This window comes from Strix uralensis, chromosome 1, assembly GCF_047716275.1.
Source record: "Strix uralensis isolate ZFMK-TIS-50842 chromosome 1, bStrUra1, whole genome shotgun sequence".
Classification (NCBI taxonomy): Eukaryota; Metazoa; Chordata; class Aves; order Strigiformes; family Strigidae; genus Strix; species Strix uralensis.
In genome coordinates, this window is record NC_133972.1 from 170,764,081 (window position 1) to 170,778,757 (window position 14,677).

Consider the following 14,677-nt stretch of genomic DNA (forward strand, 5'->3'; position numbering starts at 1 on the left):
CCTTTTAAAGATGGGCATCCCTTTTTCCAGTGATTGGCGACTTCATCTGATTGCCATGACTTTTCAAATATGATGGAGAGTAGCTTGGCAACTACATCAGCCCATTCCCTCAGGACCCTGGGATGCATCTTGTTGGGTTCCAGGGACTTACACATGTTCAGATTCCTCAGGTGGTCTTGAACCTGATCTTCACTTACGATGGGAAGGGCTTCATTTCCCCAGTCCCTGCCTTGAAGTTCAGGGGCTTGAGAGATATAGGAAGAGAGAACCATTGAAAACTGAGGCAAACAAATTGTTGAGTACCTAAGTCTTCTCCATGTTGGTTTTCACCAGTTCTCCTTTCTTATTTATTCGGGGTGGGTGTGGGGGGGTGTGTCTGTGGGGGTACTCTTTCTTTAATCTTCCAGTTTTGGCCAACATACCTGTAGAAGCTCTCCTTATCATTCTTTGCATCCCTTGACAAATTCAGCTCCAGCTTTGTCTTTAGCTTTCCTGATCCCATCCCTATACATCCAGGCAGTGTCCCTATATTCTTCCCATGATACATGTCCATCGTTCCACTGCTTATGAATTTCCTTCTTACACTTTAGTTGGACCAGGAGGTCCTTACTGACCCATTCTGGTCTCCTGCCTTCCTTGCTTGATTTTTTACATATGGGAATTGAGAGCTCTTGCACTCTAAGAATAATGTCCTTAAAGAGCTGCCAGCTCTTTTCAGCTCCATGAGAGCAGTTTCCGAGGGGGTCCCATTCACTAAGTCCTTAAACAACTGAAAGTTTGCTCTCCTAAAATTCAGGGTCCTGTCTCTACTCTTCACCTGGCCCACAGCACTCAAGACGTCTATACTGTTTGCAGTATAGACGTCTACAACTCAACAAGTTACTCAGAGCTTCCTTCAGGGTTGATGGAGAACTACTCAACCATTTCCACGTAGTCTACAGCATGACTGCCAGACAAATCCCATTCGCAGTTCCTAATGCACAGCAGTAATTTGAAAGAGGTGAGGGTAGAAATTTGGAAATGATTTTGGAAGGTATTTCAAATGTAAGGCTGAACATGGAAGGCTGTATTATATCACTTATGAGTATGGGATTTTGAGGGTGGTCATGTTAAAGCTAGAGCAGGCTCAAGGCTTCTCATCTGATTGGGTAGGTTATATTTTATAAGCAAGATTGCATTAAAGAAACACATGACTTGTAAAATTATTTTCTCCTCTTAATAGAGGCAGTCTAGCTAAAACATAAACACTTTATTTGGAAGCTGAATTAGATTTCTGTGTCAAGGGAACTTTTAATTATTCAGATATGGCCCTCAGGTCTGATAAAGCCTTACCCATGTTGAGGATATATCAAGATCACAGGTTTTTTCTGCATATAGCTCTAAGCAGCTGAGTACCACATCAGAAAGTTAACAAACAAACATTTACTGTATTTGTGATCTTACAAAAAGAAAACACGTAATAAAAGCTGGCATTTCTTCATCAGCTGACAATATTTCTAAGGAAAAAAATTATTTAACTACGTGAATCTTTTTGTAGCACAGAGGCATCCTTCTTTATGCAAATTATTTTGTCTCTTACCAGTGACCCCATAGAACAGGTTTGCTACTTCCAGAGTTCTTGAGATTTTATCAGATTTGCATTGGTACCTTTCATCTTGTAGTTCTGTTTTGATACTAACTTCACTATATCCTTCCTTTGAGGGCTACATTAATTATGAAAAAGATTCATCCAGTATTTATCATTGCATATAGCAGAGAAATCAGAAACTACTCATGATATAGATTAATTAACTACAGGATGAGCTGGATTGCTTGATAGCCTGGGTTCATTTGTAATTTTCTTTTAATGTGGTCAAATGCTAGGTCATAGTCATAGGTCAACGAATGTAAGATGTAGGACTGACATGTTGGAAGTAATAACCCTAAGAAAATCATACAGGGTTACATTGGATAACCAATTAAACATTACACCCTTTTTGAATGATTCATATGTCAGTCTTTCTCTGTTTTAATTAGGTGGGGATATCAGTTAGAAATAGCAATGTGACTTACCACTGTATATTCAGCAATAGTAAAGCTTATTTTTGGTGTTCATAATTGAGAAAGAATACTGGAAAAATTTGAAAAGGTTGAAAAAAGATAAATACAAGTGATTAGGAAAGAAACGTTAAAACTATGAGTTGTATAATCTCTTAAAAAAGAGACGAATAATCTTGAACTCTGCAAGGAGAGATCTTTTTGTAGTAAAGAATCTGTTCAAACAGCAGACAAACCACAAGATCCTATGGCAAAAAGCTAAACTGAACAGTGAAACTAAAAATGAGATGCCTAACTTATCAGCGATCCTTAGTAATCGCTATTGCTGGAACTCATGGCACGAGCCAGAAGTTACAGTTTCAATACAGGAATCACCTGATTCTGTGGCCTGGGCTACACAAGCTAAACAAGATGGTTTTAACAATCTGTTATGACCTTGAAGTTCATTAGCATAAATCTTTGAGGCTGTGATCTTCTTCCATGACTTTGAAGAAGTGATCCCTGAACTTCCAGGTTTTCAAGAATTTCCCTCAGTGCTATATAAACATAGTTTCCTATATTCCGCATTTGTGACTTCCTCTAAATAAGTTATTTGAGAACACTGGAAGCCATATAATCCTGAGCTTTAACACCACAAAAATTCAGATAATAAAATCCCCATGAAGACTATACCTTCTGTTTCTGATGTTCTTTGTGCTTTTTGAAGAAGTCTGTTCTGAACCCTGTGCTTGTGAAAGCATGGAGCCATTTATACTGGGATTTTTTTGCATTTAAAATACGTGAACAGAAGTCCACAAAAAAAGTTTGTGGCTGTGATAAAACTATGTCTCATACCTTCAGTTTCAGAGAAACTGCTCTCTACAGTGTTGGGTACTTTATGCACCAGACCCAGAGGAAACATTTCTCTCATTGAAGATCTACACAGAGCCACTACATGCACAGTGACTCATTGTCTATTTAGATTAAACAGCTCAAAAAGAAATCCCGGAGTCCCCTAAGTTGTTTCTCGGCTGTACAGCCAGCTCCACCGAGAACCTTGCTGCTCCGGAGGTGAAAGCACCAAAGAGTCTGCAATCAGCTCTGTGCTTACAGTTCATTGAAACTATGACCCATGATAAATATAAGACTCTTACTTAGTGGCAGTGACATACTGCTGCTGAGTCACCTGGAGCAAACAGGAGGGAATGGCACCACTTATCAAAGCACCAGGCCATGACTTCATCCACCTCTCTGACGCGCTGGCGGCGGGCAGCCCTGAGGCACCTCAGCCCCTCTGGGCCAACAGCCACCCCGGGAAATCCGCCCGTGGCTGACCCGGGAGAAAAATAAACTCCCCTTTGGGTCGGGAAGCGTCTCCCGCAGGAGCTCACCCGGCGGGGCAGGGAGACGAGGTGAGGAGATGGGGACTAACGACAACCAAGCGACGGCGGGGCAGCCGGGCCCTCAGCCCTCAGCGGGCGCGTCCCGCCCCTCCGACGGGCAGTGAGGGGCGACGTCCCGCCCCCGCCCGGCCCGCCCGGCCGCGACAGACACGTGCTGCCGTTCTGATTGGTCATAGGCCCTCAGAGTGACGGGAGAGCAGCCAATCAAAGAGCGAGTTACAGGGAAGGGCGGGGAGGATTGCCGTGCGCGCGCCTGCCTGTGTGAGGGAGCGGGCGCTTCCCCCGGCCCGGCCCGCGGGGAGTGGCCGAGCGGCCCTGCGGGAAGGAGCCGCCGCAGCGAAGGAGTCCCGGCTGCCCCTGCCCCGCTGTGCCATGGAGGACGTGCTGCCCTCGGGCCTGCTGGAGATCTGCCTGCTGGTCGGTGTGCCCAGGGAGCGGGTGAGGGCGCTCCTCCAGGTGAGAGGGGGTGAGGGGGCACGGGGCGGGCCCCGGCTGGGCTGTGGGGCAGCTCCTGGCAGCCCCCGGGGGTCTCTGCCCCGAGGTTTAACCGGACTCTGAGCCGGGGCAGCTCTTCCCTGGCCGGGCCTCTCTCCCCCGTACGCACTTGAGTAGAACTAAGAGGTTGCCTTGTTGCTTTAATAAGCAGATAGAGCAGAAATACTTTAAAGAAAACTTGTTTTGACAGGTGATCATCAACGAAGTGGGATAGTTTGGTAGCGGTGTTAAGGAATTTCACTTTTTCAAAGGTCTGAGCTTAGGTAAAGAAAGCAGTGTAGCTTTAATAAGCAGGAACAGCAAAATGCTTGAACAATGCGTATGCTTTACTGGATGATATCACGTTTCCCATCTTCTGTTGGAGATAAAAACTGAAGATAGGGGAATAAAGCCTGGTAACTTGTATCCTTAGGACAGCACAAGGTCTAAATCCCTGTGAGCTTATTGCTTTGAATTTGGCACCACTTGAGCAATTCAGATAAGGCAAAACTTGATGGCTTGGTTTCTGTTTTGAATATGTGGTTTATAATTTGTTTATGACTGTAGCCACTTCACATGTGAGTTAACAATTAAGCTCCTCTTCCTGATTTTGCTTTGTTAAGATGTGCTGATGGTTTTGTTCCATACTTACGAGCCGCCCCGCTGTGGGAGTAGCGGTGGTGCCAGCACGTGCTGAAAAACCAAGCTGCTCCCAGGGATCTCGGTTGTCTTGCTTGAACTTGAATTTGATTGCGTGCTCTAATAGCATTAGATAAAGAAGTCTTTGTTAAGCTTGTTGCTGCTCACTCGCTCAGGAGACGGCTTTTGCTGATGTCAACTTCTTAAGTGATGCCACCTAAGCAGAGATTCAAATTTCAGGATCTCATTCATGTATATATTCAAATTGGGGAAATACTTGTGCCATAAAAGTCACCACCAGACTTTTGAAATCAGTGTGCATGTGTTGTTTTGACGTCTGCGTGAGATGTACACTCAAAAGAAGGGGAATTTCTTTTTCACTCCAGTCTGCTCAGTTCTCATTGCTTACAAAAACCTGTTGAACAGCAAATGAGAAATTGGATACAGAAAGTAGAAGCTGTTCCAATATTCTGATCACACGACTGGTTTTGAATTGTTTCTTTGCTCAAGGTAGAAAATGGAGTGTCAGAAAGGAAAGTAGTCCCTACGCTTGTCAATATTAACTGCAGTAATGTCCCTGCAAGCTGTTGCACCACAGGAATTTCAATCACTGTCTTAAGGCAGTGTTTGTAGATTCACTCCACTACCTTTTCTTTCTGCAGCACTATCTATGTGAGGAGATGGTGGAATGTGTTTTGTGTCTTAATTTCAGTGAATGTAGAAAGAAGAGACCTTATTGACAGAAAATAAGAACATTTTAGTGGAAAATAGTGGATCTCTGATGATATTTACAGATGAAACAGCAGGGTAAAGATCTTGATAGTGCTTCAGATCTTGGTTTTGAAAGTGTGTTTGTGCATTCTTAACTTTATTGCAGTACAGAGTAATAAAATCAATGAAGTCAGCAGGAACGTGATATAACTCACTCGCAAAGTACGAGAAGCGTTACATGACTGACCTGTTGTCAATGGGGATTCCAGGAAAAGATACAGTTTCTCATGAAACTAAAGTTTCTGGGCTGTCACCCATCAATTGTCAGTATTGCCAAGATAATTGTCACTCTAAGATTTCAATATGAAGAGATCAAAGGCTGCTATTTTCAGCTAGAGATTACTTTTTTAGTGTTGGAAGTCTGTCTTTTGTAAGAATAAGATGTGCAATAGTGAAGATCATACAGCCATCTCTGATAAGACTTCTTTCCCCTGAGTGATCTTCAGTTGTAAAGCTGGGTTTTGATGTGCCAAGTATGATGTGCAAGCTGTCTGTGAGATGTCTTGGATCTTCTTGTTGGCCCCATTGCTGGGTTCTGTATCAACCTACCACAGTCAGTGGTACAGATTTTGTTTCTCACAGTGTCTGCATCATGCTTTCTGGCCCTGCTAATGCAGACATAACCACCAAGCCAATTTTTTCCTTCTTCTGTAATGCTGCGCTGGCTGTCAAGTTGTGTGAAAGAAATGAGGTGTGATCAAGTTGAACACTAGTCAGCAACATGCACTTGTGGCAGTGAAAAGTAACTGTAATGGCCTGCATCTTCAGGACCTTAGCTCACAGGTGATGGGAAGGGATTATTACTATTGTTGTTATTACTCAACACTCTTGAGGTCACATCTGGAATACTGTCCCATGTTTGGGTACCTTGACGCCAGAGAACTGGTGACAAACAGGAGCGAGACCAGAAGAAGCTAAGCTATGTGAGGGCTGGAGCGCAAGGGGGGCAGAATCTCCTTCCTGAGGGATTTCTGAAACTTGACTGGAGAAGACCCAGAGCAACCTGATCTAACTTCAAAGCTATCACTTCTTTGAGCAAAGGGTTGCACTAGAACCTCCAGAGGTCCCTTCCAACCTGATTTTTCTAAGGCTTCATATTTTTCCCTGCCCAATTATTCCTTAAAGAAGCCAGTTTTTTCATGGCATTCAAAATGAAATTAACTTCTTCAGTGATGGGAAGAGGAGAATGAGATCAAGGAAACACCACATAGCTGAGATCACACTGCGAACTGTGGTTTCAACACACTACTTCTTGTTTGTGTCTAAAATAGTGCTGTCATTGTAAGAAGTCTGTCTCTTATCCATGTCATGTATGGCACTGTTGTTACAGGAACATAATCAGTAAATGGGGATGGAATAAAATCCTTAACTTCTGGAATCTTGCAGAATTACAGGAAAGAAAAGGCATTAGTGTTTATAACAAGCTATGTATGATGTAAGGACATTTGATAGTAAGAAGCGACGGAAGAGAAGCATTTGAAAATGAAGAAGTAAGAGTGGAAGCAGAGAATATGAAATGTTCAAAGAGTAGTAGAAACAAGTGAATATTGTTCTGTTGCTGCCCATTCACTTATCCCTGAACTGAAAGGGTAAGAAAATATGACTTTGGCTGTAGACATTAATATGAGCTGACTTGAATGCTGACGACTGACACACTGGGTCAGTGACAGTGCTGACAGTGCTGTTCTGTGGGAAAAAAATGGTGTTTAATGCCTCTGTTGTAGTTCAAGACATCAAGGACCTTCCATTTTAGAAGCTGTTACACTGTGAGGCTATTAAATTGCTGGCTGTCATCCAGCACTTTGTAGCACAGAGATGCCTTCAATGTAAGTCAGGGATTGCACTGTCAAAGCAACTTTGTATGAAAACCTCTGCAGGGCCAATCAGCCAAGTTAAGATTGCTACTGTTTGAGTAGGTCCGTGTTTTTCTTGCATAACAGCCTCAAGGCTGAGCCTTAATTCTTAATTTCCTTCTGAAATGTTTAGCTGCATGTTATTTTGAGAGTGATCATGTTGGATTTATCTACATTTCCAGTTTCTTCACTTCAAATGGATGTCAGCTGCCAGGTAAGGAAAATGACACCTGGAAGCTTTTGGCATTGGCAGGATATGGCACTCAGTATCCCAATTTGTAACGTGCTTTTTAAAGTCATTGCTATCTTTTGAGTATCCCAGTGGATACTTACTTGAACTTTTACCTTTTCCACTCTAGTTTCTTTCTAGTTCAGTGTCTGTGTCAGTAAAAGAGTGTTTTTTCACTTCTTATTTTTGTTGAAGTTTTACTGAAGTTTATTGATTCTTTCAAGTATCCTATTATAGAATATGGTAGAGCTTAAGATACAGTAACTAATATATCATGAAGGTAGGTATTCCTTTTCATTTTTCCTATGATGCTCAAATGTGAAGAAGACTACTGGTGGAGTTGTCTACTAGGACAAATAAGCTGAGACTTTCTGTTCCAAAATTTGGACAGTGGAAGATTGGCTTCAGTGAAGCAATAGAGCTTTGTATGTTGTAGCTGTTTTAAAAAGTAAGAAAATGATGAGAGAGGCCAGCATTGGTTCTCAAGGAATATCTTAAACACAAGTAACACTGATGCATCATCTCTGAAGGTAAAAGCAGCACGTATGCTTCATTGATCTCTGGATCAGTGACTGAAAAGTTGAAAGTGAAACAGCTTTTTAGCCACAGTGAGGCTCGTCTTTCCTGTTTCCAAATATCCGTTGCCTAAACAAACCTTTTACTTGCTGTTTTGACCTTGCAGGAAGAATTAAAATTGCAGTGAAGTAATTGAAAATGCAGTACTTATCTCTACTATGTGGTCAAGAATACAAAAAGTGCTCCCAAGTACAAAGAAGTCTCCTCTTCTGATCACGACCTCTGCAGGTTTTTCATAGCAAGGTAGCAGGGCCTTTCAGTGCAGTAGTACTTTACAAAGTTGCCTACGTAATTTTGTTCATGCTCTTGGGATGCCTGTTCCACTTAGTCATCAGTATGTGGAGAAATTTTCACGGCTTCATGTTATACAGTGTCTTAAAATTGTGTTTATTGTAACAGTCATTGTTGTCTTTAATTGCATTTTCTTAATTGCCTTATAAAATTAGAAGTTGTCTTGTGAAAGCTTGTGTGGGTTTTTTTGGGGGTTGTTTTTTTCCCGTAGAGGTTACTCTGAGTTAAAATGTAGCTTTTCCTAGAGTTGAACAGAGACTTATCTAGGGAGTTCAGCTGTTTTTCTTTGTTTTTATTTGTTGCCTGGTTTCTCTTGCTACCAGTGTTTAAGTACAGCTTAAGTATATCCTAACACTTCAGAGAAGGAAATATCTTATTTGATATTTGTTTTCTTATGCCAAAGGCATAATATTGATATGGTGTGTTTTGAATTATGAGGGATGATTCTTTGCCTATTGAAAATGCCCAGAGTATTCCCCTTGCATTAACATATGTAAAGCAAGAAATTAGAAGGAAAAACTTAATTATTTAGGAAGAAGAAAAAATGTATTCTAAATCCATAGTGCTAGGGCTAGAGAGAAAACAGGGCTAAAAATGGTTTAAAAAACTATCAGGATGAGTATCAACTTAGTGGTTGAGTGTTTTTGTTTGTTGTTTTTTTTGGTTTTTTAGGGTACTCAAAGAAAACCCAAAAGTCTTCCTCCTCTTGATCCAGAAGTTCTTTCTGTATTTGTGCCTCCGTTTATCAGCAGAGATGATATTCAGGTGATTAACGCTGGTCATAACTTAAATAAAAGTAAACGCCGGTCTTTCCGAAAGAAAAAAGAGAGACCAAAGATTGAAAATGTCAAGAGTCTCAATGGGGAGCAGAAAGCACCTGACACTGAAGATATTACAGTTCCAAAGGACATTGATCTTATTGGCTTGCCACAGCTATGCTTCCCAGGTATGGTAGCGTTCACACTTCTCAGTGAGAACTGTTTTCATATCTAAACCCATAGTACAGCTTTTTTTTTTTTTTTTTTTAATGATCATCTTCTCTATCTCTTTATGTTTCATGGTATAAAAAATGTGTCTATGTGAGCAGGTCAGTGATGCAAGCAGCTGTTACCTGAATGGGGTGCCCTTACTCTGTGTGGCTCTGTTGTGTGAAACAGATCTATTAGCAATAGTAGCTGCAACACCTGCAAAAGAGGGAAACCAAAAGTCACTTTAGTTGTTATTAGTAAATCTTGGTTTGAGTGAAGTGCACACACTTTTAAAATTCTTTTTTTGCCCCCAAAATGACAGAGTGCTCTTTCATTTCTAATTTGCTATTCAGATATACCTGAAGTAGTGACTGTTTCCTCCAAGTTTAATTGCAGAAATTTTAACATGCATGTCACTATTGCAGATCTTATAAATATCTTGAAAGAAAAAAAAAAGTTAACAAACCCTATCTATTGTATTTTGCCACTTAAAATGCAGAATAGTTATATTTTTGTTTCTTCAGTAATGTGCAGATTACAGACTTTGTAACACCCCTTAGATAAAATGGACTGTGTATGTGCATCTTAATCCCTTAAAATGAGACATTTCTCTTGAAATTAAGTGGAAATGTGCAGTATTTGTCATGAATCGCTTTTCAAGCAGCTGTACTTAAATATGTACTTAAGAAAAAGGTTTCTGCCTTCATTGCAGGAGGACTTTATATAACTTCTGAATCAAAAGAGGACCACATTCACTTCCTGGTCTTCACAGATGTCTGTGGTAACAGAACATACGGTGTTGTTGCACAGTACTACCAGCCTATGCAAGTATGTTATTTAACTCATGCTCTTATTAAACATACTAAAAGATATAAAATAAAACAAAACACTTTGAGAATAATGTCAGGTTTAATTTATTAAATTAATTAACAGATAGGTTTTTACGTTAGTAGGAATACAGAACAAATCATACTTTATATTGCCATTGTAAATTAAGTACGTTGGAACAGCATTGCATTAGGAAAAACTGTTATGGATTTCAGTTAGGAGTTTTGAATATTTAGGAGCAGACTTTACCCCTTGGACATTTTTTCTGGTGAAGACTGTACCCTGTGTTCTTTCTGAACATCTTTTATACTGAAATTCTTTTTAATACATATGTCTAAGTCTTGTAGGTTGACATTTTTCTGAAGAGCTTAAGGGAGATAGCCATCCAAATGCCCTTGAAATTTAGAGGGAATTGGGTATCATATCTCTAGGGTTCTCAAGAAAATATCAGCCATAAATTTGTGGTGAACGTAAACACATTAATCTGTAGTTTTCTTGCAGGATGGCTGTATTTCCTTGAATGGGCAAGCCCATTGGGAGTCTGCACAGACTGGGAAGATGCCTGTCTGTTTTGTACCATTCGCTATTTGTGTTATATCCAGATATCCGTATTTTAATGCCCTCAAGGACTGTCTCTCTTGGTAAGACTTGCTATCCTGTGTGCTTCTCCTGGAAATAACTGTGCAGGTTTTAATACATCATTTTGCATGTTGTGGTGAGGATAGCTGCCTAATGTTAAAGCAGGCATTAGTTTTATGTTATGGTAGCGTGAGATGTGTGGGAGAAGAAAAGAAGAAATGCAATATGAATGTTACCCAGACAGTAAGCACAAATACTAAATATCAAGGAAATTAGTTATCATGTTGTCTTCATCTTCTTTGAGGCTTTTGGTAAGTCTAGAAAATACTAATTTGCAGGGAACATATTTCTTAAAGATTTTGGTTTTTTTGAAAGAGAGTTAATTATAATTTTATCATGATGGTGAAAATCACTTTGAAAGCACAAAAACCTCCTAATAATGCACCAAAGAAATCATGTGCCTATAATTTCCTGGATCTTCCTTGAAGACCTTCTTGTAGATGGGGGTGACATTAGCCTTCTTCCGGTCCTCTGGGACATCCCCCGATCTCCCTGACTTCTCAAAGATTATGGAGAGCAGCCTCACCATGACACCAGACAGCTCACTTAACACCCTCGGGTTTCCCCACCCCGTGCACCTCTTCTTTTTCCCAATTCTGTGGGCTTGGATCTGGTGGGAGGACTGACTGGCTTTCCCTGGTTTAGATGAAGAAAGCCCTGGAGGAACAAAGCAGTGCCTTCCTCTTGGGCAGCTCAGATGTTGCCTCCAAAAAAGCTGTGATATCAGAAACGAGTCACTCTGGCAGCCACTGGTACTGTTCATGCTACCTCTGCTCTGTCATTTTCAAAGCCTTAGCAGAGGGGTTCAGTGTGGACAGAGGGCTTCAACATGATGGAAACTAGGTATTTAGTGTGAAACCGAGATGATCAGCAAAATAAAAAGGAAATGTTTGTTTTCCTGTCACCTTTCCTGCCCAGATCACTTTTTCCACTCCTTATGTTTAAGTCAATTACATCAGCTGTTGGTATCGCAGGAGCTGATTCATTGCTGCCTTTTTATAGTCTCAAATCTCAAGTAAATGCTAGTCTGCATATGTAACTCTTACAGCTATATACTGCGCTGTGGTGCTTTTCTGTTTATATCCAATCTTTAGAAAAGGATTCGTACTTCTTTTATGCTCTGAACTCAACCTGTATGGTGGTTACTTCACAGTAGCTTTCCACTGGGTGGGAAATAGTATAGATTCAGCTTTCAGTTGTGGTGTTCCTCAGTGGTTATATAGTATATTCATAAATGAGTAATTTCTTCTCTGAAGTGAGACATCTCTGAGCTGGGAGAAACAGTCAATTTGTGAATTCATTTTTAAACAGCCCACTAAGGGAGAAGTGGGAAAATGTTCAGGAAAACCATGGAAAATTCCAGAGGTTACAAAAATGTTTCTAGGTCTCATATTTGTTTGGAGCAAACAGGAACCAGGTGGAGTTAACTCTCTAGAGTTAACTTCTTCTGCCTCTGGGTGGGTATTTTAAACATTCTAAGTAAACATCTCTGCCTTGATCATATATAGCAGGTTTTTGCACCTATTTAAATTATTAACATCCAAGCTAATTACTATGGACGGCTTTTCCTTTTAAGCTGAGTCTGTACTGGTTTCTAAGGGGAGTTAGTTCAGTTTTATCAATAACCTACTATTTAACCTTTAAGTGAGTTGTAAATATATGAATAATTATAAGGGGGTTCAACAGGACAACAGCCTTCCACGTTAATACTGTGTTGTCCTGGTCATTTAACAGGGCAATGCATCATACAGCTGCACAGCTCTTCTCTCTCCTTTTTTGCTGCTGCATCTGGATTTTAGATGCAACTGTGTGTAACTGGCAGGAGAGGGGGAATGCAAGTGACAAAGCTGCATTTGGTGCTGGCATTTCCCACTGTACTGGAAACTCAACTGATTAAGTTTCTATTATATTTTCTTCTGGATTGTTGTTGTTTTTTTTTTTTAAATATCTCATAATCACCACATATTTTCCTTGATACTATTTGATAAATAATTTGAGAATATCTGCCTTTTTTTTTTTTTTTTTTTTTTAGAAAATATATTTTTACTGTGCCAGAATATATTTGAATGGGCGAAAAGGAAGGGGTGGAGAGGTACCATTTTTCCTTATTTTGGTTGTGTTACTGAAATCTTTCCATATGGCATGAAACAGCTGCTGGGATTTGGGGCTGTTCTGAATGGAATATAAGCTATTACAGTAAAGACCTCAATATATTTTGAGCATAGTGCCCTTTACAGCTGGGGATATTTCAGCTTTTTGTAACGTTACAAAATATTGACATTGTTTGCTTGTAAACCAGAAAGGGAGTTATTTTCATTTTGGATGCCTGTAATCAGGTGGCCAATGGGTTAAAAATCTGATGAAATGTTTTTGTTGACAGAGTCTACTCAAGTAGTAGTGCCTCCTATACTTAACAAATAATAACATGTTCAACAGTACACTTGCATCCTTGGTATGCTTCAGTGGTGTTTTGCAGGATGCTTCAACTGATAAATCATTCTGTGAGTCTGGGGATTTGAAAACACTTGCTGGTGGACCTCGAACCACCTATTTCTGGTGTGTAGTCCTTTCCTCATAAGAACTAGTGGAAAAATACTATTTGTTATTTAATAAGGCCTGATGTTGAAGTAACATCTAAAGGGGTTCTGCTTCCATTCAGAACCTTTTTGCAGCAGAAGATTTCATTTTCCTCCAGAATTCTGCTGTGCATAGCTTATATTCTCCAGGACCTGCAGTGCACAGGACTGCTTATAGGTGGGGTAGTACTTGGCTTCATTCAGAAGAGTCCTCAAAGGTATTTTATTGTCATAAGCATTCCCAGATAAAACCTGGGATCCTAAATTCTTTCAAATGGCAGAGTGTAGTAGAAATCACAATGGAAAACTGAGACCAGACTGAGATACAAAGTAAATGTCGAATTATTAATCCACGTAGGTGCTTTGAACTGTAAGGGCAACTTGCAAACTTTCGTCATAGTAATGAAGGTCTTCATTATTCTGTGTAATTAATTTTATAACTAATTCACATATTACTAGCTTACAGTACTTCCAAATCCAGAACAATTTGAATGGAGTGTGTCTGCCTCTCTCCAAAGCAAGCAGATGTGCATCTAGACCATTTCAAAACACTGCAGCTGTTGGATTATTCTACATCATTATTTGAAAAGGCGCAGTTTTAAATTGAGAGGCTTTGGCACTTTGCACAGGTAGTTTTACCTCAATCTGTTACACAACATGAAAAGTGAGATATTTCTGGCAGTAATCTCCTTCTGGATGAACTCCCGTCTTGGATGGATGAATAGGTTCTATTCAAACAGTGAATCATCCAACCTGTGTATTAGTCCTTTCGGCTGCCTTGAAAAAAGGTGGAAGTGTGCAAATAGCTTACAGCATTGAGACAGTACAAAGGACCTATTCTTAGATGTTCTGCTTTCTGAAACATCCGTCTGTGGACAGTTAATAGAGGTAATGGAAGGTTCATAAACTTCTTAGTGCCCCACTTTAATGTTTCGGAGATTACTTCATTTATTTCAGCAGACGTTTGCAGTGTAGAGCTGTCAGCTGCTATTACTTTGCACTAATGGGCACAGTGTACTGATTAGAGAGCTCTTACCATCCTTTCTGTACATCTGCTTTTTCAGCATTGGGGTCAGGTTGTTTCTGTTGTAATATTTACTGGATGTGTTGGTACGTGCTTTTTGTCTCAAAAGAAGTAAGAAAAAAGGGAAAAAAAAGCAGGTTTACTGTGCTGTTAGGCCAATCAAAGGCGTTACTAAGTGTGACAGCATATTTGTTTAAATTAATGACTCTGCTGTCTGGTTTTCTTGGATAATTCTTAAATTCCCCTCCCCCTGCCTTCTCTGCGCCCTGAAATAGCTGATGGGCTTTTTGAGGATATGTGTAACAGCCTAGTACTCAGGCCAGAGCAGTTTCCAAATGTGAAACTTAAATGTCTCATTGATCCAATTAAAAGTTCAGTAATATATAACAG

At 40.3% G+C, this 14,677-nt stretch overlaps 1 protein-coding gene across 2 annotated transcripts in view; it reads left to right on the forward strand.

The window, feature by feature from the left end:
• The first annotated feature begins 3,665 nt into the window (after positions 1 to 3,665).
• DENND3 (DENN domain containing 3) overlaps positions 3,666 to 14,677 on the forward strand; it is a 42,182-nt gene continuing 31,170 nt past the window's right edge. For both annotated transcript variants that reach the window (XM_074888750.1, XM_074888755.1), the window contains exons 1-4: positions 3,666 to 3,875; positions 8,925 to 9,198; positions 9,933 to 10,048; positions 10,550 to 10,689. In XM_074888750.1, the coding sequence (XP_074744851.1) occupies positions 3,792 to 3,875; positions 8,925 to 9,198; positions 9,933 to 10,048; positions 10,550 to 10,689 (614 nt within the window). In that variant the 5' untranslated portion in view covers positions 3,666 to 3,791. The remainder of the gene's footprint in view (positions 3,876 to 8,924; positions 9,199 to 9,932; positions 10,049 to 10,549; positions 10,690 to 14,677) is intronic.